The sequence below is a fragment of the Nycticebus coucang genome, chromosome 1, assembly GCF_027406575.1.
Source record: "Nycticebus coucang isolate mNycCou1 chromosome 1, mNycCou1.pri, whole genome shotgun sequence".
NCBI classification, from domain to species: domain Eukaryota; kingdom Metazoa; phylum Chordata; class Mammalia; order Primates; family Lorisidae; genus Nycticebus; species Nycticebus coucang.
This window is the reverse complement of record NC_069780.1, coordinates 162,288,687-162,315,628: the sequence shown is the minus strand read 5'-3', so window position 1 is coordinate 162,315,628 and position 26,942 is coordinate 162,288,687. Positions and strand designations below refer to the sequence as shown.

At 40.5% G+C, this 26,942-nt stretch overlaps 1 protein-coding gene across 3 annotated transcripts in view; it reads right to left on the bottom strand.

Moving 5' to 3' along the window:
- Positions 1-23,264, bottom strand: part of TTC33 (tetratricopeptide repeat domain 33) — a 43,132-nt gene extending 19,868 nt beyond the window's left edge. Inside the window, exons 1-2 of one of the 3 annotated variants that reach the window (XM_053591725.1) lie at positions 23,168-23,264; positions 16,062-16,283 (exon numbers count right to left, since the gene is read on the bottom strand). In XM_053591725.1, coding sequence (XP_053447700.1) covers positions 16,062-16,282 — 221 coding nt within the window. In that variant the 5' untranslated portion in view covers position 16,283; positions 23,168-23,264. Of the gene's footprint in view, positions 1-16,061; positions 16,284-22,759; positions 22,844-22,950; positions 23,117-23,167 lie in introns of those variants that run through there. The other 2 variants (XM_053591718.1, XM_053591730.1) reach the window with 2 other exon arrangements.
- Positions 23,265-26,942: the final 3,678 nt, after the last annotated feature.

Here is a 26,942-nt window from a genome sequence, read left to right as displayed (position 1 = left end):
CCCCATTCCCACCCCACAAAGCTGCTTAGGTACCTGAGCTTAAATTGTCCACCAGTACAAAATAAACTAGGAGGTTCAAGATGACACTGACCTTTACTAGTTTCCTTTTTTCATTTCATATAGGGAGGCATGCATAAATGCACACACATGCAAATATATTCATATGTACAAACACAGGAACACAGATTTTTTTTTTTTTTTTTTTGAGACAGAGTCTCACTTTCTTGTCTTCAGTAGAGTGCCGTGCCATCATAGCTCACAGCATCCTCAAACTCTTGGGGCTTAAGTGATTCTCTTGCCTCAGCCTCCCAAGTAGCTGGGACTACAGGCACCTGCCACAACGCCTATTTTTTAGATACAGGGTCTTGCTCTTGCTCAGGCTGGTCTCAAACTCCTGAATCAAGCAATCCACCCACCTTGGCCTCCCAAAGTGCTAGGATTACAGGCATGAGCCACTCGGCCTAGCAGGAACATAAATGTAAGAAAAAAGGAAAACATTCTCTCCTTCCATTTCACTGCTTTTACTTTGAAAACATAACCTTTCTGCTAGCAGAGGCACTGCTAGATGAAATGTGATTTGTTACCCACAAGCATACACAGTTTAAAAGAATAAATGAGGTGTTTTCCACCAGCGAAAAGTGAAGCAAGAAATGGCAGGCATTTACTTCACTATCATCAGCTTATTAAATTCCTCTCCCCTCTCATTTCTCCCCTTTGTTTACTTCTCTAAAAATAAAGGGTGCCACCCACTTAGGTCCTCTATTTTTGCATCATAGGAAATTTGGCACCTAATAAATGGTCTCTCGTGCCTTCTACAGCATATCTCTTAATTCAACTTCAGTTTGGAACAGACTGAGCAGACACAGTCCAATAGCAGCTGTTGGACACAAAGCATTAAAAGATAAAAAATCTTGGTTTAAAGTCACCATGGTTAATAAATGACCAAGGTCTGATTCAGCCAGTTTAAAGACAACCTTAACAGTATGCAACTGTACTAGCACAAGGAAGGAAGCAAAGTGAATAGTTCCAGGGATTACAAAAGGGCAGGGTGAGATAATACCCTACATTGAGGTAAAGAACAGCTGGTCACTAAGCCAAATAAGTTAGATAGCACACTCATTTATAAGACAGAAACGTCAGAGTGTTTAGCTACTTTGCCCCCAATTAGATTTCTAATTTACTATAGCATCAAATTCAATGAGCTATATACTTAGTTAACAGATTATTCATTTAATAAATATTTACTGGGCACTTACTCTGGGCCAGGTAGGATTCAAGGAACTGAGGATACAGCATTCAGTAAGATACAAAAGGTCTCTACTATTTGTTAGATTTTACTTTCTAGAGTGCATGGAAGTGGGAAGGGGACAGGGAGAGAGACGACAAACTAAGATAAAATTTAAGAACCATAATAAAGAAAATAAATGGAGGGATGTGACAGGGAGTGACCAAGTGGCTACTAAGAATAAGTGATCAGTAAAGATCTCTCTAAGAAGGCATTCAAGCTGAGACTTCAATGACAAAAGTGATCAGCCAACTGAAAATCCGGTGAAAGTCCATTCTAGACAAAGGCAAGAAAGAGTCCAAGGCAGGACCAAACAACATGTTAAGGAAAAGAAATAAAACTAGAGTAGCTGTAGTAGAGTGAGGAAAGAAAGTGAGATCAGAAAGGGAGGGTAGGGTGGCGCCTGTGGCTCAGTGAGTAGGGTGCCGGCCCCACATACCGAGGGTGGCGAGTTCAAACCCGGCCTCGGCCAAACTGCAACCAAAAAATAGCCGGGCATTGTGGTGGGCGCCTGTAGTCCCAGCTGCTTGGGAGGCTGAGGCAAGAGAATCGCGTAAGCCCAAAAGCTGGAGGTTGCTGTGAGCCGTGTGACGTCATGGCACTCTACTGAGGGCGGTAAAATGAGACTCTGTCTCTACAAAAAAAAAAAAGAAAGGGAGGGTAAAGTCATGATCACAGAGAATGTAGCAGACCATGACAATGAGTGTGGACTTAATTGACGTAAGAGAATCTGTAGTTTTATGAAATTGTGAGACATGAACTGATTTACAGTTTGAAAAGATAAGACTGAGGGTAAAATAGAGTGTAATAATATTGTATGGCTCAGCAACTGAAGCTCAGCGGCTAGGGGAAACCAGCCACATAATGAAGGCTAGTAGGTTCAAACCCGGCCCAGCCTGCCAAACAACAATGACAACTACAACAAAAAAATAGCCAGGCATTGTAGTGGGCACCTGTTGTCCCAGCTACCTGGGAGGCTGAGGCAAGAGAATCACTTACGCCCAAGAGTTTGAAGTTGCTGTGATCTGTGATGCAACAGCACTCTACCAAGGATGACGTAGTAAGACTGTCTCAAAAAAAAAAAAGATAATAATAATAATATTGTGCACAGGGAAACCAGTTGCGAGACTACCTAAGTAATTTAAGTAAGAGATAACCACCAGTTAGACTAGGATAACAGAAAAGAAAACAGAAAGAGAGGAGAAGATTTCAAATATGCTGAAAAGGTAAAACTGACTCAACTTGGAGTGGATGTGGAAAGTGAAAAAAAGATTCAAGACAGTGACTTATCTTGGGATACCCTGAGGCCAAAGTTTACTGGCTAATCCGTTACTGGGGGTCAGATCCCAGGGAAGCAAGAGTGAGGGAAAAAGAGAAATAAGGAAGGAAAGAAAAATAAACACAAAGCTTGTGTTAAGCTGGCAACAGCTCCAAAAACAAATACAGATGATTGTTGATTTTGTAGAACTTCTTCAAAGAGACCATACAAAACCACTGTGTCTTGGAAACAGTCCACTAAGAGAAAGAAGGAAATAGAATTTATCTGCAGGTTCTCTCCCATACCCTATCTCCTACCAAAGTCTTCACAAGGCTTTTAACCCACTTATGATTCAAGTGTGTGGCCCAGTGGTTCCAGAGCCTCTACAGGTCCAACCTACTGGCTGATGTCAAGGTGGGATGGTCTTTCATTGTCAGTCAACATCATACTTTGGGGCTCTCTAGTCTGTGTCAGCAGCAGCAGTCAGGGATTTACAGGCACAAGGACATTATGTGCTGTCAAGGGCAGGAAGATGGAGGTGAATGATGCTGATTACCTCTGGATTATCTCTGGTTTATGAACAGAGCTGACTCATGGTTTGGAGGCTAAACTGGGTAAATGGTGGTGCTTTTTACTAGTATGAGGAAGACTGGAAAGTACCATATGTTTAGGAGAAAAATCAGGCATTCTTCTTGGTATACAGTATGAAGTCTAAGATATTAACTAGACAACCAAGTGGGTATAAAGCAAGTATTCTGAGATTTAAGAACCTCACATTCAGGTGGAAGAACAGTACTGTAAGCATGCACACATAATGGTAGTCATCAGTATAGAGACGGAACTGAGTGAAGGAAACTATGTAAGCTTAAAAAGGAAGTTTATGGAAAAGAGAAGAAATACTCAAAATAGTGTAGCCAACAAATAGTTAGAAAATGAGGAAAGAAAGAAGCAAGCAAAGATTAAAAATGAGGGGACGCTGACACAAAAGGGAAAGTATAAAAGTGTGGCGGTACAGAAAATTAGACAGCAATGTATTTAGGAAGGGAGTGGTCAACTATTCTGAAAGATGAAAAGTACAAAAATTTGAACAGAGAACTGGTGAACAGATTCAACAACATGGAGATAACTGATAACCTTTACAGAAGTGGTTTCAGGGGATGAGCAGGAACAGAAATCTGATCGGAATGGTCTAAAAAGGATGATTCATGAAGAAATGGAGTTTCCAGTGAAGGAGGAGCAGAACATATGGAGTCAAGAAACATTTTTAAACAAATTACTTCAGGGTATGTCTGCATACTCGTGAGAAAGAGCTAAGAGAGAAAGAAGAGATGATATAAAAGAAATAATTTTAAAAATAATTTTCCTGAGAAGGCAAGAAGAGATGAGGTCTAATGAGCAGTAGAGGGCTAGGCCTTTGCTAAGAGCAGGGAACCTCATTACAACAGAGTAAAGACAAATACATTAGAAGATGGGCTAGCGAGAAAATAAAAGCATTCTACACTAATTACATCTATTTTCCCCCCAAAGAATATGAGGCAAAATCACTGCCATTAAATACATTGATTTTGGCAATCTGTACAATGTGTGCACACAGTTAAATCACTCTCGAATTTTCTTTGGTAGGTATACTTTTCTAGACAGGAGAAACAAATTCACAGTAAATTCTAATTGTATTTCTATTTCACACACATACACACTGATTCTGACAAAAACTAGACCTCTTAATTAGTCCAATACCACCATCTAGTGGTTAAAATCTTAAAAGCCAACATACTCTCCTTGGGACCCACATTGTTGATTCTTCACAGTAACAGTGTGGATGTGCAGTAATAATTCGACAAAAAAAGATATCTAATCAAAATAACTTTAAAAAGTCTTAATACTATAAGAAATATACCAATACCATATAAAATCTTCAAACGTAACAGCTAAAGTGCATTGACATAGCGCTTACTAGGTGCTAGAAGGCATGCTATGCTTCCACATGTGTTCTCTTTAATCCTCCCATATTCTATTACTGACAGAATTTCTTCTTTTTTTTTTTTTTTTGTTTGAGACAAAGTCCCACTCTGGCACCCTGACTAGAATGCTGTGGTCTTATAGTTCACAGCAATCTTAATTTCTTGGACGTAAGCAATCCTTTTGCCTCAGTTTCTCTATTTTTAGTAGCGACACGGTCTTACTACTGCTCAGGCTGGTCTCGAACTGCTCAGCTCAGGCAATCCACCCGCCTAAGCTTCCCAGACTGCTAGGATTACAAGCATGAGCTACCACACCCAGCCTATTACTGACAGAAGTAATAACCTGCCCAAAATTTTCACAGATGGAAATGATAAAGCTAGGATTTGAATGAAGGTATCTGACTTCAAACTCCACATTACTTATGTGCTTTTTTCCTTTTCTTGTAAAGTCCACACTCTTAACCACTATGCTCCCTTTATAGTCTCTCCACAAAGCATTAAGATTCCTTGGTGATGGCTCAGCGCCTGCAGCTCAGTGGTTAAGGCACTGGCCACATACACCGAGGCCTGCAGGTTCAAACCCAGCCCAGGCCTGCTAAACAATAATGACAATTGCAACAACAAAAACAATAGTCAGGCGTTGTGGTAGGCGCCTGTAGTCCCCACTACTAGGAAAGCTGAGAAGAGAATTGCTTAAGCCGAAGAGTTTGAGGTTGCTGTGAACTGTGACGCCACAGCACTCTACCAAGGGTAGAGTGAGACTTTCTTTCTTTCTCTTTTTTTTTTTGAGGCAAAACATAGTGAGACTGTCTCAAAAAAAAAAAAAAAAAAAAAGATTACTAGGGGGTTGGATGGGGGAATACAAAAGTCTTTTGTTATAAAGAATCATTAGCATTAAAAGGTAAAACTTCTGAACTTAAAAACCATTCAAATGCAAACCAATTTTTCTAAGAGTAATTATAATTCCTTACTTATGAAGTAAATTGTGAGGCTAAGGAACTGTGCCTCCTTTGGATCATACACATACTACATTTAATGTGTTGAAACATCTAGCTCAGCAGTTTTCAACCTGTGGGTCGTGACCACAGGAACTGTATTAAAGGGTTGTGGCATTAGGAAGGTTGAGAACCATTGATCTAACAGCTTAATAAAACAAGATGACGAAATATTAACAACTTTTTTTTAAAAGAAGAAAATCACAAGGAGGCAAAACAAAGTATCCCAGAAAGCAACCCCCCCCTACTTTTCACCAACCTCCCTCCTATTTTCCTCCTCTTACATCTCATGCAGAGGCATCTTTCTTTTCTACCTATGTAAGGTTTATTACCCATTCCAAATGCACTGGTCAGTATGTTCTTGCACTTAATCCTTATAATCATTTGACAAAAAAAAAAAAAAAAAAATTCAAAAAACATCCACACCTTAGCCTTAAAAAGGTTATATGATTGTTACACATCCTCTGAGAAGCTGAGGAGGTGACATTCAAACTTAAGATATGTGTGTTTTTCTTTCTTTCTTTCTTTTTTTTTTTTTTTTTTACAGACAGGGGTCTCGCTCTTGCTCAGGTGGTTCAGGTACCTGTAGTCCCAGCTACTTGGGAAGCTGAGGCAAGAGGATCGCTTCAGCCCAAAAGTTTGAGGTTGCTATGAGTTAGATGCCATAGCACTCCACTGAGGGTAACAAAATGAGATTCTGCCTCAAAAAAAAAAAAAAAAAAAAAAAAAACCTTCAAGATGTGTGAATATAAGCAAAGAAAAAGTATGCAACCATATCATAAAATTTCCACCCACTTCTAGATTAAGACACAGGAATTCTGCTATCATCCCACAAGTAGTGCATAGGAGTTACTGAAGAAGGCTGACAGTGATAAAATGAACAAGACTCCAAAACATAGGGAGGCAGACCAAGATGACAGAGACATCTCCTTAGCAACCACTTGTGAGACCAGGGACAGACAACTCCAGCCACCTCTGACTGAGGTGTCCTGCTCAGAAAGATCACTCTGGGGACACAGCAAAACAGCTGGGTCTCCAGGACCCAACAAGGAGATCAGGAGCAATGGAAGACTGGCACAGAAGGCGAGTGCCTGGCCATGGGCAGAGGCCAGTGGGCCTTCCAGCAGAGGGCCAGAGACAGGAGAGACCTGTCCTGCTGGTTTTTAGGGACTTCGATGCTTGCTGGAGCTGCCTTGGGAGGGAAAGGAAGTGAAAGAACTTGAACAGCACCTAATGGCCAACATTGAACTTGAACAGTACCTATTGGCCAGGGATGGAGCTCTTATCAGTTCAGCTATTATCAGGGTGCTGCCACTGTGGGAGGGGGCTGTCCAGGAAGAACAGCCGGCAGGGTCCTAGCATACACTGGCACAACCACTGAGCTTGGGTAGCCACCCTTGGGATGAGGTGGGTGGCTCCTGCTCCCATGGGAAAGACACTGTGTGGCCAAAGAACACTGTTTGGAAGGTCAAGGCTTATCTCCTAAGTAATCTGGCAAGAGCTTCAGGCTCCCAACTGTGCAGAGATTGAATGCTAGTGAAATAACCAAACCATGATCATGGGCAAATAAATCAGGAAGACGGGACAGGGTCTCCTCAGCAACTAGACAGTGGCTTCTAGCCCCCATCTTAGAAGCAGAATCAGCATGGGTGTTTTGCATTGCCTAACCCCAGTGTACCGCATGGTGTGTAGGCAATATTGCATCATATATCTTTTTTCTCTTTTATCCTGTCTTCTTGGAGCATCAACTAAGGTCCAGACAATATAGTACATTATATTTTTTAAATTTTTTTCCCTCTTTTTTGCTATATTTTTATTTTTCATTTTTAATTTCTTCAATACTAAGGGCTCCATTTTTGCTATGGTTTTTCTGCCCCTTTTATTCTTTCTTTCTTTCCCATGTCTCTCCTTTTTTCTTTTTGTAGAGATTTTTCTACTTTTCTCATCTTTCCCACATAAATTTCTCAAACTAGACATCTCCTGATTCTACATATTCTGCAATTTTATTCTTAATTTTCTTTGTATTACTGTTTTTTATGATTAGTCTTACTCTATTTCATTCTGTACTCTACTTATGAAACAGAGCCTTACTCTGAGGCCTAGGCTGGGGTACCATGACATTGGCCTGGCTCAAGGAGGCATTGAGCCCCTGGTTTGGGGTGTACTTCTAGCTTTGGCCCTTGGAAAGACGGTACTAATAGGTCCCCACTGCAACACCCTACTGATAATTTTTTTTTCTACATAGGCAGAGGAGGGGTGTTGCTTTTGCTTGGGCTGGTAAGCAGCCCCTGACCTAGAGTGACCCATCCAGCCCAGATCCCCAGAATCTTGAAATTGCGGGTGTGGGTCAAAGTATGCTGCCAAGCACCACTATGACTCCTATCTCTTTCTGTCCTTTAAGAGTTTTCTCCTTTCACTCTCTTTGTTCATCTCTTTCTCTTTTTCTCTACCTTCTTGCTCTTTACTCTTGTCTTCCTTTTGGCTTTGTATCAAAGGACATTTCAGTAGCTAAGGACAGAGACTAGGTAATTTAAAGAGGAGGAAGAGAGGAAAAAGTAGGGAAAGTAAGTAAACAAGAATAAAACATACATTAGGCGGAACCAACAGAAAAATTCTGTTAACATGAAATACTAGAACAGAGCAAGCCCTCACCCCCACAAAGGATCCTGAGGTACCACCTATGGGAGAGGATTCTACCTATAAAGAAATTATGCAAATGACAGAAAGGGAACTTAAAATGTGAATGGGAAAAACAATGAAGGGAATTGAAGGAAAAGAAGAAAGTCAAAAGAAAGAAATCCTAAAGCTGACCCCCCCCCTCCCAAATGAATGAAAGACATGAAGAAATTTTAGAAAGGATGTATCAGAGCTTAAGGAATTGAAGGAGTCAATGATGGAACTTAAAGATACAGTAGAAAGTATCAATAACAGATTAGACCATGGAGAAGAAAGAATCTCAGAGCAAGAGGATAAGGTTGTTAAGCTAACTCAGGCATTTAAAGCCGTGGAAAAGAAGAGAGAAAACGCAGAGCCATCACTTACAGAATTATGGGACTTCATTGTTTTTCCCATTCACAAGACTCCTGGAAGTGATCAGGAAATATGGTAATGCCTCAGGGTATTAAATCAACATCCACACATCAGGAGCTTTTGTACACACCAATAACAGCTAAGTTAAGAAGCAATTCAAAGGCGGCGCCTGTGGCTCATAGGGGTAGGGTGCCAGCCCTATATGCCGGAGGTGGTGGGTTCAAACCCAACCCCAGCCAAAAAAAAAAAAAGAAGCAATTCAAAATAGCTGGGCATTGTGGCGGGCGCCTGTAGTCCCAGCTGCTCGGGAGTTTGAGGCAAGAGAATCGTGTAAGCCCAAGAGATAGAGGTTGCTGTGAGCCATGTGACATCATGGCACTCTACCTGAGGGCAGTACAGTGAGATTCTATCTCTACAATAAAAAAAAAAAAAAAGAAGCAAATCAAAAACACAATTCCCTTCAAGGCAGTTTCAAAAAAAATGAAATACCTAGTAATATACCTGACAAAAGAGATAAAGGATCTCTACAAAGAGAATTATGAAACCCTAAGAAAAGGAATAGCAGAAGAAATTAACAAATGGAAGAACACACCATGCTCATGGCTGAGAAGAATCAACATTGTTAAAATGTCAATACTACTCAAAGCAATCTATAGATTTAATACAATCCCCATGAAACTACCAACATCATACTTTGAAGATTTGTAAGAAACAGTTTTTCCTTTTATATGGAGCCAAGGAAAAACCTATATAGCTAAGGCGATTCTTAGTAATAAAAACAAAGCCAGAGGCATCACTCTTACCAGACTTCAGGTTGTATTACAAGTCCACAGTGATTAAAATAGCATGGTATTGGCATAAAAACAGTGACTTAGATATGTGGAACAGAACAGAAAACCAACAGATGAAACCAGTCCCTTATTGCCACCTGATCTTTGATAAACCAAACAAATGTATACACTGGAGAAAAGAACCACTACTTAATAAATGGTGCTGGAAGAACTGGATAACCACATGTAAAACTGAAACTCAACACACACCTTTCATACTTAAAAAAATTGACTCAAGATGGATAAAAGATTTAAATCTAAGACATGAAATGACAAAAATTCTAAAAGAAAATGTGGGAAAAGCTCGTAAGGATGTTGGTCTGGGAAAAGACTTTATGAAGAAAACTTCAGTGGCAATTGCAACAACAAAAATAAACAAATGGGACTTAAGTTGAAAAGCTTCTGCACAGCTAAGGACACAAGTAAAGCAAATAGACAACCTTCAGAATGGGAAGATATTTGGATGTTATAAATATGACAAAGGGTTGATAACCAGAATCGACACAGATCTCAAATTAATCAACAATAAAGAGCAAACAATCCCATCTATCACTGGGCAAGAGATCTGAACAAAACCTCGCAAAAAGACAGACAAATGGGCTTGGCGCCCATGGCTGAAGTGCCTAAGGTGCCAGCCACATACACCAGACCTGGCAGGTTCGAATACAGCCCAGGCCTGCCAAACAATGACAACTATAACCAAAAATAAAAATAAAAATAAACAGCCGAGTGTTGTGGCGGGGGCCTGTAGTCCCAGCTACTCGGGAGTCTGAGGCAAAAGAATGGCTTAAGCCCAGGAGTTGGAGGTTGCTGTGAGCCTGAGGCCAGGGCATTCTACCCAGGGCAATAGCTTGAGGCTCTGTCTCAAAAAAAAAAAAAAAAAAAAAAAAGAAGACAGACAAATGGCTAAGAAACATGAAAAAATGCTCATCATCCCTAATCATTAGAGAAATACAAATCAAAACCACCCTGAGGTATCACCTAATGCCAGTGAGAATAGCCTGTATCACAAAGTTCCAAAGCTACAGGTGCTGGCCTGGATGTACAGTGAAGGGAACACTTTCACACCATTGGTGGGACTGTAAACTAAGGCAGCCTCTTTGGAAAGAAGGATGGAGAATACTCAAAGAACTCAAAATAGACCTCATTTGATCACCAATCCATCACTAGGCATGTACTTAGAAGAATAAAAATCATTTTATCATAAGGATATTTGCACTAGATATTACTAAAGCTCAATTTACTATCGCCAAGATGTAGAAACAACCTAAATGCCCATCAACTCAGGAATGGATTAATAAACTGTGGTATACGCATACCATGGAATACTATTCCAAGTGTCCATAAAAAAGATGGAGACTTTACATCTTTTCTGGGTTTTTTGTTTGTTTGTTTGTTTGTTTGCAGTCTTTGGCCAGGGCTGGGCTTGAACCCACCACCTCCGGCACATGGGGCCGGCACCCCACTCCTTTGAGGCATAGCACTGCCTGAGACTTTACATCTTTTGTATTCACCTGGATGTTGTACTAACATTCAATTAATGTGTAATTGAAACACATTCTTCTTAGTAAAGTGTCACAAGAATGGAGAAGCAAGACTCTAATGTACTGAGTACTAATATGAAGTCAACAGACAATCTAACACATACTCACATAAGAGAAAAACTTAATTCAAGTTGCAGGGAGCAGGAAGAAGGGAAGGAGGAGAGGAAGGAAGGAAGGGGATTGGTGTGCTCTCATTTAATGGGCACAACGTAAAGGTATATGACACACTTCAGGGTACAACTACAACAGGGACTCTACCTAACAAATGCAAACACTGTAACGTAATTGTAACTTGCATTAATCTGAAATTTAAAAATAAGAAAAAAAGACCCTAAAATATAACGTATTCAGATTCAGAATTTTACTGAAATCTAAATCGCTGTTTCTATAAACTAACTCATGAATTCATAGCAACTTCAGAAAAAAACAGAAATACATCCTGAACACATACAGATATAAAACAAATGCAAAATTATTTTATGTCTGATAAGCACTCAACTTTGTTTTTATTAGTCAAATTTATTGGAGTATAATTTATATAACCAAAAACTGTACCCACTTTACACATACTTTCTTTTTTTTTTTTTTTTTGAGACAGTCTCATTATGTCGCCTTCAGTGGAATGCTGGGGCATCACAGTTCACAACAACCTCAAACTCTTGGGCTTAAGCGATTCTCTTGCCTAAGTAGCTGCGACCACAGGCACCCGTCACAACGCCCAGCCATTTGTTGTTGTTGTCATTGTTGTTTAGCAGATCCAGGCCAGGTTCAAACCCACCAGCCCTGGTGTATGTGGCCGGCGCTCTAATCACTGAGCTACAGGCACCAAACCTCTTATTTTTAAACTATTATTTCTATTTTTATTTGACTTAGAGTAGCCAAACTACTCAATTCCATTAGATTCCTTTAATTGTTTATTTTCTAAAGCTGTGTATACAACAAAACAAATGCTAAAGAGCAAAAAACTTAATCATCACAGTGTTCTCCATCCAAAATAAAGCATCCAATTCAATGTTTGTGAAATGACTCACTGTTTTGATATATAATGCAGAAAACATGAGTTATTTTATTTGTCTACAAAGTTGATAATCTTTCCTTTGCCACAGTAAATTCAGAAGGAATAATTAAATAGCTTTTCCCTTCTACATACCAGTGTGGTCTAGAAAAACAACAAAGTTAATGAACTTTTAAAAGGGAAATATTGGGCGGCGCCTGTGGCTCGGTCGGTACGGCGCCGGCCCCATATGCCGAGGGTGGCGGGTTCAAAGGGTTCAAACCCGGCCCCGGCCAAACTGCAACCCCCAAAAAAAAAAATAGCCGGGCGTTGTGGCGGGCGCCTGTAGTCCCAGCTACTCGGGAGGCTGAGGCAAGAGAACCGCTTAAGCCCAAGAGTTGGAGGTTGCTGTGAGCTGTGTGAGGCCACGGCACTCTACCGAGGGTGGTACAGTGAGACTCTGTCTCTACAAAAAAAAAAAAAAAAAGGGAAATATTTACAAGAATTTCTAAAGATGTTTTACGGATATTCTGAAAGTGATTTCATAAATGTGGAAAATTTACAGTTGGTTTTCTTCTAAGACAGATGGTCAGTCTTGCAAAGTTCCACAAGAGAAAAATCTGTACGCCTAAAATATCACCAATGAGAATTCACAATCTATTAGGCTGCTACGATTAGTTAATTGATCTTGATTTTTATTTTCTATCCTTCATTTCCAATTTCAGATGCTAATTAATAAAGTTTAAGCATTTTATGCTTTCTATTACAAGAATATCCCAGAATCAAAAATAAAAACAGACCTAGAAACTAGTATGTTGGTTTTTCGACTTTGACTCATTTATGACAAAAATTATTAACAAGGAATCCTATGCCCACTTTGCCAGTATAAAAGAAGAGAAAAAGGGACGGCGCCTGTGGCTCAGTGAGGAGGGCGCTGGCCCCATATACGGAGGGTAGAGGGTTCAAACCCAGTCCTTGGCCAAACTGCAACAAAAGAATAGCGGGGGGTTGTGGTGGGCGCCTGTAGTCCCAGCTACTTGGGAGGCTGAGGCAAGAGAATCGCTTAAGCCCAGGAGTTGGAGGCTGCACTCTACTCAGGGCAACAAAGTGAGACTCTGTCTCCACAAAAAAAAAAAAGAAAAAGAGGAGAGAAAGAACAAAGACAAAAAGTGCTTTTTGCTTAATGTTACTTCACTTTTAAACTTGTTTTTGAGACAGAATCTCACTTTGTTGCCCTTGGTAGAGTGTCATGGCGTCATAGCTCACAGCAACCTCAAACTCTTAGGCTCAGGTGATTCTCTCGCCTCAGCCTCCAGAGCAGCTGGGACTACCGGCATCTGCCACATTGCCCAGCTGTTTTTCAATAGTCTCAGTCTTTGGTCAGGCTTGTTTCAAACTCCTGAGCTCAAGCAATCCGCCTACCTGGGCCTCCCAGAGTGCTGGGATTACAGGCGTGTACTTCACTTTCTTTTGGGCACACAGGCCTGATTTTTGATCTCTGGATGATCTGAAGAAGATTCTATTCCGACCAAAGATACTGCTAATGCTGGTCAAATCATTTTCTAAGAATCATACATACAGCGCAAACAAGTAGTTCTCATACTGTCAAGTATAATTTTCCTAATATGTATATTTTCTTTACGAAGGACAAATGCTTTTAAGATTTCTATAAAAATACGGCTCTCGACAAATACAGAACACAGCAGACAGATCCACACAGGCACAATGTCTTTCCAGTGGCTAGAAACTCGATATTATTTACCTCCTAATACGAAACAATACAAAGCACAAATATTATCTATAACATCCTCTTGTCAAAAATCCTTGGACTCTAAATCTAACCTCCACACCTAACTTTCAGTTAACAAGACGTGTAAGACAAACAAATTAAACGACATACTTAAGGAAACAATGAAATAGAAAACTGGTCAGGACTCTTCAAAAAGTCAATATCATGAGGGATAAAAGTAGGGGCCTCAAGAGGATTAAAAGTCACTAAAGAAACATAATAACCAAATACAACATGTGAACTCTGTTTAGATCTTGGTTTTAAAAACTACATACTGCTAAAGACATTCTAAGGAAAACCGTAAAAACCCAAATGTGAACTGAGATTATGAAATTGTTAATATCTGTCAATTTGTTAATGGTATATTAGGTGAGAGAATATCCTTATTCTTAGGAGAAATATGCTGAGTCAGAGGTAGGTGTCATGTTTGCAACTTTCAAATAGATCAGTAAAAAACCTGTAAATAGGGCGGCTCCTGTGGCTCAGTCAATAGGGCGCCGGCCCCACATACCGAGGGTGGCGGGTTCAAACCCGGCCCCGGCCAAACTGCAACCAAAAAATAGCCGGGCTTTGTGGCGGGCGCCTGTAGTCCCACCTACTCGGGGGGCTGAGGTAAGAGAATCGCTTAAGCCCAGGAGTTGGAGGTTGCTGTGAGCTGTGTGAGGCCACGGCACTCTACCGAGGGCTATAAAGTGAGACTCTGTCTCTACAAAAAAAAAAAAAAAAGATTATAATTAAAAAACCTATAAATACACAATTGTTCACACAATAAGTTCTTTTCCACCCTAGTTTAATATTTTCTTCTTTTAACTATATAGTTTTACTTTTCACATTTAGATTTTTAATCCCTCTGCAGTCCATCTTTGTATGTGGTATTAGATACAGATTCAATTTTATTTTTCTCTACATAGTAATCCAGTTTGTCAACACAATCTACTAAAAACTTTGTCTTTTCCTAAGTTGTAGAAGAATGATCTTTGGTCTTACTTACAGATCTAAGCAGAGGAAGGGGAAATGAACGTGTAGGAAGGAAAAAAGGAAAAAGAAATGGGTGCAAAAAAGGCAGTATTAGAGCTTAGCTCAGAAGGGCTACAAATAAATGAAGGTATTATCAACCAAGTCATATATATTAAAGTACATATAAGAAGTAAATGGGCTCGGCACCTGTAGCTCAGCAGCTAAGGCTCTGGGCACAAATAGCAGGGCTGGTGGGTTCAAATCCAGCCCAGGCCTGCCAAACAATGACAACTACAACAAAAAATAGCTGGACGTTGTGGCAGGCACCTGTAGTACCAGCTACTTAGGAATCCAAGGCAAGAGAATCGCTTAAGCCCAAGAGTTAGAGGTTGCTGTGAGCTGTGACGTCACAGCACTCTACCAAGGGCAACATAGTCAAACTGTTTCGAAAAAAAGGATGGGTGGTGCCTGTGGCTCAAGGAGTAGGGCGCCGGTCCCATATGCCGGAGGTGGCGGGTTCAAACCTAGTCCTGGCCAAAAACCCCCCAAAAAAAATAAAGGAAGTAAATGGCAAAGAACAACTGAATACCTATTTTTTTAAACAAATATACTATGGGGTGACGCCTGTGGCTCAAGGATTAGGGCACCGGCCCCATATACTGGGGGTAGCAGGTTCAAGCCCGGCCCCGGCCAAAACTGCAAAGAAAAAAAATATATATGCACACACACACATATATATGTGTATATACTATGGACGGCCGGTCACAGTAGTTCTAACCTATAATCCCAGCACTTTGGGAGGCCAAAGTGGGAGAATCCCTTGAGCTGACGAGTTTGAGACCAGCCTAAGCAAGAATAAGATCCTGTTTCTACTAAAAACAGAAAAATTAGCCAGACATTGTGGCAGGTGCCTATAGTCCCAGCTACTAGGGAGGGTGAGGCAAGAGGATCATTTGAGCCCAAGAGTTTGAGGTAATTGTGAGCTATGACTCTATCTCCAAAAAAAAAAAAAAACAAAAAACCCCAACAAATATACTATCTTCAAAGCTATTTGGGAAATACCTAATTTACCTGTTACATAATATCCTTAGGAGAAAACTTCTAGAGATTAGACCACCTTCTACTAATCAATGAACTGGATTCTACTTTACTTAGCACTTACTCTTCTTTAGACAAAATAAAAATGATGGCAAAGCAGACACATAAGCATCTTGCAAACTAGTTTATAAACTTTCATTATCCCTGAAAATGAAAATTTTCATGTGATTTTGAAACACCTTATTTTTTTTTTTTTGACTAGTTGCACCTAGGTAAGATTTTAAAACCATGGTATTACCAATTCATAACTCTTCATCCCATTACTCACAGTGAGCTAGAAAATATAAACTGTTGTCCAGAAGAAAATTCTAAAAACATACCTTTTATTTTCAGCCAAATTGGCTCCTTCATCCTTCAGCTGTTTACTTTTCTCAGCAGAGCCTTCAAGGAGAATCTCTCTCCTACGTTTAATGGCATGAAGCCAGTTCCCTTCGTCTTTCTCAACCACATCTTTCTCATCAGCAGCTTCAGCTTCAAACTGCTGGGAAGTGACCTTTGAGACCTTTTCACCAATCTTTCTCTTCCACCCAAAAGAAGCCATTCTGGAAAATTACAAAGAAATAGCTTTAAAACACACTTGGCCTTATACAGAAATATTCCAAGTAATAGGTAAAGAAGAAATATCAATAATAGGATTAGACTATCACCATTTTTTAGCTCTAATTAGTGTATCTAGGCAATAATCCTCAAACGGCTGCTGACACCACTAAGAAAACCAACGGGACGTTATGCGCCTCTGGATAGAGTGGAACTACCTATGAGGTACTCCTGCAAAAATGAATCCTGACTCAGATCAAGCTTCTACCAGTTTACTAAAAACATGGGAAACAGTTAAGCATGTTCCATAACATATCAGAGATGCTGATATCAAAAACAAACTGAAGAAAAATAGAAATGGTTTCTTCATGAAATAAACTGTCAGAAAACAAAGGGAAGAGAAAGATGAGGGGTAACCCCTAGATTAAGAGTGACTTAAGAGACATATAATACAGCCGGGTGTGGTAGCTCACACACACAATGCTAACACTTTGGGAGACCTGAGGCAGGAGTATCGCTTGAGCCCAGGAGTTCGAGACCAGCCTGGGCAATAGCGAAACCCTCAACTCTACAAAACATAAAAAGAAACCAGCCAAGTATAGTGGCGTACACCTGTAGTCCCAGCTACTTAGGAAGCTGAGGCAGGAAAATCACTTGAACCCCGGAGTCTGAAGTTGCTGTGAGCTATGATGACCCCACCGCTCTCTAGCCCAGGCAACAGAAAAACCCTAACCCAGAAGGGAAAAAAAAAAGACATACAAGACATACTAACCAAACACAATACACGTATGTGCATCTTACTTTATTACCAATTAAAAAAAAAATGGGGAGAGAACAGTAATGAAATAATAGGAGAAATAAGAACAGATTTGATAGTTGATATTAAAGAATTACTGTTACATTTCTGTAATTGTGCACTTATCTTTTAAGAATACATAGTGAAATGTTTTATATAAAATTAAAGGAATTGTTTCAAAATAATCAGTGTGAGTAAGGAATGCAGTGAAGAGGAAAACAGATGAAATACTGTATGACTGCTTTGAATAGGTAAGTGATGAAGTTGGCAGGTGATATACAAAGATCAGTGTTCTTTTCTCTCTCTTTTTATATATGGTGAAATTTTTTATAATAAGGTTTTAAAAGAATCAAACTTGCTAAATGTTGTAATTCACAAAATTATTGAGTAAATAAACAAAAGGTGTTGAATTACTTTGTAAGTGTGAAATGATACACAAATGTAAGAGATAAAAAGAGCCAACAACTGATAGAACAAGGTTATAGACAATCCTGGAAGAGCTTAACAGTTTATTTAGAGAAGGGATTAAGTGAATGATCCAAGAATTTACTAGGTGCACAGATGAGCTTCAAGATACTGAGAAACCCCTGGAATTGTATATAACTTATACAGAAAGTTCTTTTATGTGGAGGAACACTGTTAATTACTGTTGTAAAAAAAAATCTGTATGAAGTAAAAACTGGTTTCAAGAATATTAGTAAAGAAAATACTTTATAAAGTGGAGGTTAACTGAATATTAAATTTTGGCAGCAATTTAACAGAACAGTCCCAGATTGGTAAGGCTAAGCCCAACATCCAATGAGGATGAAAGCCTGTCTTAGGGAACTGTGGATAATACTCAGAGAAGTATTACACTACTATGCATAAACCAAACTGAATTATTTTTACAAGTATTATAAAGTTTCATATAGTAAGGCTTTTTTTTAATGCAGACTTCAATTTCACAGCAAGACTAGCATAGAATACCAAAACACAAAAGAGAGCATGCATGAAAGATAATCTAACTCCTTGATATACCAGTACACATAATTCAAAATGATTACACTACCATTCCATCCAGGGCTCTCCGTAAGTACAATGTAGTGATTCCAGAAAGCATATCCCCCAGCACCAACATCTACAAAACAACCACCACTTTCTACATGTGTTCTCTGTGTGTTTTCTTCATTTAACCTAATCAACTCTGCTACTGCTACTTCTTAGCAAAACAAATAAAAACATCTCTTCCTATAGAAGGCTGTTTCATCTATATTGAATATCTGTCGTTTAGTGTAGCTGCCTTCATTAACTAGCTAGATCTTCTGGATAACTTACTGCAGCATCTCCATCAGCACTTGCTGGTTCGCCTTGCAGTTTAAGGTCACGGAGACAGCTTCTTTCCTTAAATCTCATAAACAAACTTCTGCTAGTTTCAAATGTTTCTTCTGCAGCTGCCTCATCTCTCTCAGCCTAAAGGGAAATGAAGAGATCTGGGGCCTTGCTCTGGATTAGGCTTTTGCTCAAGGAAATGATGTAACTTGATCTTCTATCCAGACTACTAAAACTTTCTTCATATCAGCTACAAAGCTGTTTCGCTTCCTTATCGTTCCTGTGGCTGGAGTAACATTTTTTTTTATTATTTTTTTTATTATTAAATCATAGCTGTGTACATTAGTGCAATCGCCTATACCCATTCTAAGATGCACCATAGATGTGGCCCCACCCATTACCCTCCCTCCACCAAAACCTCCTCCCTCCCTTCCCCTTCCTTGGCCCTTTCCCCATAGTCTTGTGCTATAGTTGGGTTATAGTCTTCATGTGAAAGCTATAATTTAGCTTCATAGTAGGGCTGAGTACATTGGATACTTTTCCTTCCATTCCTGAGATACTTTGCTCAGAAGAATATGTTTCAGCTCCATCCATGTAAACATGAAAGCGGTAAAGTCTCCATCTTTCTTTAAGGCTGCATAGTATTCCATGGTATACATGTACCACAATTTGCTAGTCCATTCGTGGGTCGATGGGTACTTGGGCTTCTTCCATGACTTAGCAATTATGAATTGGGCTTCAATAAACATTCTGGTACAGATGTTATTTTGTGACTTTGTTATATTGTGACTTTTGGTCTTCTGGGTATAAACCTAGTAAAGGAATTATAGGATCGAATGGCAGGTCCATTTTTAGGTCTCTAAGTGTTCTCCAAACACCCTTCCAAAAGGAACGTTCCTAAAGAACTTTTCCTTTGCATTCACAACATGGTTAACCATATGGTAAAAGAAGACTAGCTGTCAGCCTCTGTTGGCTTTTGCATACCTTCCTCACTAGGCTTAATCATTTCTTTTTTGTTTTATAATGAAAGATATGAGACTGTTAATTTCACTCAAACACTTACAGACCTTTATAGGCCTAATTTCAATATGGTGTCTCAGTTAATAGAGACGCCTAAGAAGACAGATGGGGGAATGGCGGGTCAGTGAAGCCCTTCAGAACACACACGACATTTATTAAGTTTACCGTCACATATGGGTGCAGTTCGTAGTGTCCCAAAATAATTTTTTTCCTAACCACTACACTATGTGGGATCCCAAAATAATTTACAAGTGTAACATCAAAAATTACCAATCACAGATAACCATAACATATATAATAATAATGAAAAAGTTTAGCCGGCACCCATAGCTCAGTGGGTAGGGTGCTGGCCACATACACCGAGGCTGGCGGGTTTGAAGCAGCCTGGGCCAGCTAAAACAACAATGATAACTGCAACAACAACAACAAATAGCCAGGTCTTATGGTGGGCACCTGTAGTCCTAGCTACTTGGGAGGCTGAGGCAAGAGAATCACTTAAGGCCCAGAGTTTGAGGTTGCTGTGAGCTGTGACACCACAGCACTCTACCCAGGGTAACAACTTGAGACTCTGTCTCAAAAAAAAAAAAAAAGAAAAAGTTTGGAATATTGCAACGAGTAAGCACAGGCTGTTGGACAAATTGTCACTGAAAGACTTGCTAGAGGCAGGGTTGACACGAACCTTCAATGTTTCAAAAAGCAATATTGACAAAGTACAATAAAGCAAAGCACGATAGAACAAATCTCTAGAAGGAAGGAAGACCCACCCACCCCCAAAAAAAGTGTAAGGTTGTTACCCACATGCAAAGTCCCACAATAACAGCACAATTTGGAGGGGTTAGAAAATTGTCGGTCATTCGCCTAACTACTTAATGAATATTAGAATCCACCAATAAATCACAACAATCAAGAAATGTACAGGGTCTCTTAAAAAATAATAATTTAAAAATCTAAGGCTGTTTACTGGCTCATGCCTTTAATCTCAGCACTGTGGCAGGCCAAGGTGTGAAGATAGCTTAAGGCCAGGAGGTTTGAGACAAGCCTGAGCTATATAGTGACACCCTGTTTCAAAAGAGAAAAAAAGAAGGAGAAGGGAAGAACAGGAGGAGGGAGGAAGGAAGGAGGAGGAAGGAAGGAAAGGAAGTGTGAAAGGAAGGAAGAAAAGGAAAAGAGGAAGGGAAATGTACAGGCTAACATAGGTGAACCACATGCTTTCCACAAGAAAAGAGACTTAGAAAAACTGGAGAAGTAATAGACTATAAAGTAAGTATTAGGGCAATGCAAACTCTTGACCCATATTCATTATGGGAGAATGAGTTTCTTATGTTTGAAAATGACTACAAACATCCTGGGGGAAGAACCAAGAAATTTCTGAAAACAGAAGTGTGGGTAGTGTGATATTATGGAACAGAAATTCAGAAGCACAGACTGAGAGACTGGATTGTCAGGAAGGCCCCAAAACCTATCTAGACAAGATAAGAAAGACTTATGACTATTCCTAACCATAACAAGAATAATGATTAAGTTTTTTGGCTTTACATTTCCAACTAGAACTTTGTTTCTATATCAGTTATGTGAGCTGCCCGGCAGGGTGGGAACCCTCTTAATACTAACCGAAACCTGGTGTGTTTTCTGAAAGCAAATTACATTAAAAATCATTGGTCAGATCTGTAGATTATTAGGGGAAGGAGACAGAGTGGGGAGGAAAGGAGAAAAGGATAGACAGACCAAAACATTTTTTAAAAAGTAATAGGTCATTCAGATTCCCATTACCTTCCCCACCTTCCAACACAAACCACTGTTATAATGCTGAGAACAGGTTTATGTTAAGTACCCACCCAGGTGGTGGTTCTCAACCACGTATGAAAAAGTGACACACCATTGTCTTCCTGTGTTTGTTCTAGTTTTCCCCACAAATCCCTTGAGATATGCAGGGGCTGCAGCGGTCAAGACAGAATGAGGTTATAAGAAGGCTAATGACACTAGCAATTGAGAAGCTTAGCCTTGAAAAGAGGGACAAAAGTATTAATACATTCCCTTCAGACAAAAAAGAAATCAATACTGACTGAAAAGGACAGGCAGGTTCAGGGGCAAAAAGGAAAGAAAATGAGGAATTTTGTGCCCCAAACTTTGCATTTCTCTGGGAAATAAGAAGTTATTCATCTGTTCAAAAATACAGTAGAAGTTCCATAGCTGACCACCTACCTACAGTAATCTTAAGTTGACCTAATTTTCATAGACCAGACATGCACCACATGTAGTATCAGTACAGTAGGCCTCGCTCCTTATGCTGACCACCTTCTTATGTTGACCAGTCTGTTGGGTGGTCAAGTTACAGTGGTTCTGCTGTAGGTGAATCTGAGCACTTGACAAAATGGAAAAGATCTGAAATAGGCACTGAAGAGATTAGGAAAAGCAACAGTAGAGGAGGAGAAGAGCTATCAAATAGTATCAAGGGCCCACAGAGGTCAAAAAAGCATGAATCTGTTACCAAGGCCACTGGCGCGTTTCTACATTTTCTTCAAAATTGTCTGAAGACAACAGAGTACAGTCAATTACAATACAGGACAAATGCTACAAGACAATAAACAAAGGATGCTATGATGTCAGAGAAGGGGCATTTGAGGCACCACGGAGAACTTTTGAAAAATAAAAGTAGCCAGACTTAAAAAGAAGTGGAACAGAAAGTGGAACAGAAAGTGCAAAACACTTTCTGCTTTGGAAAATTTAACGCTCTGAGCTGATTCAGATATCCTAATTAGTATAAGTTAATTGTTCCTCTACGGCTGTCTGAACATGAAATTAAAACTTCTCATAAAGGAGGCTTTTCTGAAACTACTGTATAGTTACAGGCACAAGGCACCAACATCCTGGACTTAACATTTTTTTCACCCAAATGAAACCATACGTGTAAACCTTAATCTTAAGAGTTTCATGTTCAACTCATGAAACTAGACATATTCAACACTGTATTTAGAATTGTATTTAACGAATGCCATAAAAATTCTAAACAATGACGGCCGTCGTATTCTAAATTCGGATACTGGTACAACGATAACTACAGAATGTGCTCAAGAACTGTTAGCATTTTACCAGCCCCAAACCAGAGCATGCTTGTCTTGACTGCGTCGGAGGATGCAGCACCCAAGGTGAAAAACCACTAGATCAACACGATCGGGAAATCACAACCGCATCCTTCCGGATAAGGGGTTGTATTCAGATGTGAGGAATGCACAAAACAATTTACACAAAAATATCATCGCAATAGAAAAACCAGTATTAGCGACTATCCCTTCATTGGTCAACAATAATAAAAACGTTCCTAAAAGCGAAACTCAAAAGGGCTGCCCCGGACGTCACCTGCTTGTTCACCACCCGGCTTTCAGCCTCAAGACGCCTGCAGCGCGGGGTAGGAAGCCAGCTCGGTGCCAGCTCCATGTCGCCAGTCCCACTGCGGGGGGGAAGGTCAAAGCCGCACCAGCCTGCGGCCTCCCAGGCGGTGCAGCAAGAAAGGGCCCTTCCTGCACAGTCGATTGTCCCCAGAGACTAACCTTGATGTCCCGGCTGCGTAAGACCCGGTGGAGTTTCAACTCGGATTTCTCAAGCTCCTTTCTTCCCTAACCGCAACACCCACGCGCCTTGTTTTCCTCTTCTGCTGCGCCCCGACCACCCACGGCGCAGCCCCAGCCACCTGATAAGCTTTCCAGGGGGGCCCGTGTTTACAACGCTGCCCACCGGAAGCGGAAGTTAGAATGCCCTACTTCCTACCTGCTTGCCTTTGACTACTGGTTGCCAAGAAACGGATCCAGCCCACACCCGGGGCTTCCGAACAGTCCCCTGGAGCAAGCAAAGAAAAGCCGACTCTGTCTTTCTCGGCCGCCGACACCTCCCCAGGACTACAAATCCCAGGTGTCACTGCGCCGCCCCCACCGCGTTACCTTCTGGGATTTGTAGTTGGAATCACTTGGCCGAGCGCGCCCTCTAGCAGCTGCCGGGAGCGCCCGCGCACAGAGCTGCGAAGAGCGCGCATGTAAACGCGGCTGAGCCGCACAGGGTAGCGCGAGGAGGAGCCCTCCTCGCGGTTACAGCGAGCATCTAGTCAGCGGGTTAAGAAAGCATGGCTCGGGGTAAAATAACTTGGATGGGAATTCCGAGGCTAAAGATATGGTGTACAGCCTGGCTGATGAAGCCATCTAGGTGCAGAAAATAGAGAGGCAAAACTCGATCAAAAAGGGCGGATCGGGCGGCGCCTGTGGCTCAAAGGAATAAGGCACCGGCCCCATATGCTGTAGGTGGTGGGTTCAAACCCAGCCCCAGCCAAAAACTGCAAAAAAAAAAAAAAAAAAAAAGGGCGGATCGGGGAAGGTCATGGCTGAACTGTGGACTTCACGTCGGAAGTAACAAATAAGTTGAATCCAGAAGAGAGAGTTATGGCCAGAATCTGTCAGTGGGTCACGTCATGAAGATAAATAAGCGGGCAAATGTAACACGGGTAATTAATATAGTCAATTCATGGTGTAGCTGTCTTGTGCAAAAGACCCATTTTTGGAGACCAGGCTAATTCTTCAGGGAAGAGGGCGTCTTGCGCACAGTAGGGTGCTTAACAAGCATCTCTAGTCTTTATATAGATGCCATTAGCATCCACCACCACCATCGCCAGTTGTGACGACAAATTGTTTCCCCAGTGAAATATCCCCTGAAAGAAGATTCCTGTTGGGAACTACTGATAAATACTTAGGATTCTCCTGAAAAGTCGCTGACACCCTTTGAACGCCAAAGCTATTGCCATACTAATATGAGGGCGTTATTTTGCCCTTTTCACGGTGCTGACATCTGTACTGATAATGGAAAAGCAATGGTGGGTCAAACTGCTGGCACTTCAGTAAGGAAGCACAGGAACAATACCGAACTGTACTAGCGGTCATCGTATTCACCGTCACACACACTCCTAGTTAAGAAAAATAAATCCGCTCGAGAACATCCTCAAGGAGGTGTAAAAATTATTAAAACGACCCTTGAGTACACTAACATTCTGTGTGAAAAAAAAATGGCAAGTCCTCATAAAGTCCTGCATATTGAAGTATGATGTCTCAGGGACAAGTACTTCTGAGATCTTGTTCTAAACTGAACTAGAGACTTTCTTCATGGAACATTACTTGCAAGAACGACTGACAAACCGGCTATTCAGACTTGGTATCTGACATGACTTTTCATGAAAATGAACGAAGGGGGCTCAGCGCCTGTAGCTCAGTGAGTAGAGCGCCAGGCACATACACCAGAGCTGGCGGATTGGAACCAGGCCTGGGCCTGATAAACAACAACGACAAGTGCAACAACAACAACAAAAAATAGCTGAGCGTTGTGGCAGGTGTCTGCAGTCCCAGCTACTCTGAGGCAGGAGAATCACTTAAGCCTGAGAGTTTGAGGTTGCTGTGAGCTTTGATGTCAGAGCACTCTACAGGGGGCGACAGAGAGACCCTGTCTCCAAAGGAAAAAGAAGAAAATGAACAAAGGGAACCTGTTACTTTTTTTAAAAAATGGCCGTGTTTGTTGACAAGAAAATTAAAGTGTTTAGGCAAAAATCTTGATTTTTGGAAAAATTGTATTCACCATAAAATCTTGGCACCTTCCCAATACTTCAGACTTTTCCAGTGATACCATGATTCATATTATCAGGTGTGATTTTATTTATGTTGTTTGATTAGATGCAACAACATTTGTACAAGCTGCATTAAGCGAACAAAACTCAGAATTACCAATGCATAACTGGGGTAACCAGCTTCCAAGAAGGCCCCCAATGATTCCCACTCCTGCATTCACATCCTTGTGTGGTTCTCCTACCAGGGTGGCTCTGTGCCACCTATAGAATAAGGCAGAAGTGATATCGCTTCTATTAATTATAAAAGTCACTAACAGGGTGGCAATGTTTCTCAATCTAGGTAGAGGTTTACATCTCCACATTCACTATATATCTGAAACACTGAAAACTTATTGAGCCGAATACTTATTCGTACATTTCTCTTTCCTAAATTTCTCAAGTAACTTAACCTTGATCCTTCTCTACTCTGATAAAAGCCACTTCTCATTTAAGTTTTAGTACTTCATCCATGACTTAGCTCTAAGTCTGGTCCAGGATCTTGATCCACCCATTATATATTTAGTTTCCTATGCTTTTTATAATGTGGTCATCTTTCAAATTGCTAAAAATCCTCAAAATTTATCATAGCTAACATTGATTGGCATTTACAATAAGTAGAATGGTATATTTACAACCTGTAGAACTTTTAGGAAACTAATCAATGGCTCTAGGTATTTAAATAAAAGACTAATCCTAAAAGACTAATCCTATATGCTACTCATAATACTATTTTGCACTGTTTTGTAGTTTTAAAGATTTAGAATGCCAACAATCTAGCATAAGCCCTGCCTAATATGCTCCCTATGTGGATACATGATTTACTAATTAAATTCTAGAGTAGTGGGATTCTAACCAAATCTAATGTTAAGCAACTGATGAATGATAGCTACTTTGGCTTTTATTGTATATATATATATATATATTTTTTTTTTTTTTGAGACAAAGCCTCAAGCTGTCACCCTGGATAGAGTGCGATGGCATCACAGCTCACAGAAACCTCCAACTCCTGGGTTCAAGCGATTTTCCTGCCTCTGCCTCCCAAGTAGCTGGGATTACAGGCGCCAGCCACAACGTTCGGCTATTTTTTTTTTTTTTTTAGGTTGCAGCCATCGTTGTTTGGCAGGCCCGGGCTGGATTCGAACCCGCCAGCTCAGGTGTATGTGGCTGGCACCTTAGCCACTTGAGTCAAGTGGCGCCGAGCCTATTGTATATATCTTAATACTGTATTTAGGTGCTTGATTAATAGATGAAATCAAAGCTAATTTAGTTGAGATAACAATTACAAAATGTGGTCTAGTACTATGTATTTAGATACATTGATAAAAAGAAGGCACAGGCTCAGCCCCTGTAACTCAAGCAGCTAAGGCGCCAGCCACATACGCTGGAGCTGGCGGGTTCAAATCCAGCCTGGGCCTGCCAAACAACGACAACTCCAACCAAAAAATAGCCGGGTGTTGTGGTGGGTGCCTGTAATCTCAGCTACTTGGGAGGCTGAGGCAAGAGAATCACTTAAGCCCAAGAGTTGGAGGTTGCTGTGAGCTGTGATGCCACAGCACTCTACCCTGGGCAACAGCTTGAGACTCTGTCCCAAAAAGAAAAAAAAAAAAGGCATAGACATGAACAGCCTTTTTTGCCCACTTAGTTTTCCCAGAGGTTAAAAAAGTTTTAAAAAGTAAGCACATTGTAACAGATGAAATACAAAATTTTTCTTTATTATACCATCTTTCTAAATCAAAGTACTTGAAATTGTATATTTAAATATACTCTGGTCAAAATATACATTAACCACAAAGACTGATTTCTACTACCAATTTACAGTTACATTGTGTGTGGAATTCATTCATCTTGTCAGAACTCACAATGAAAATAAGACTTCTATTGTGGTTGCAGAAATGGGGAACGGAA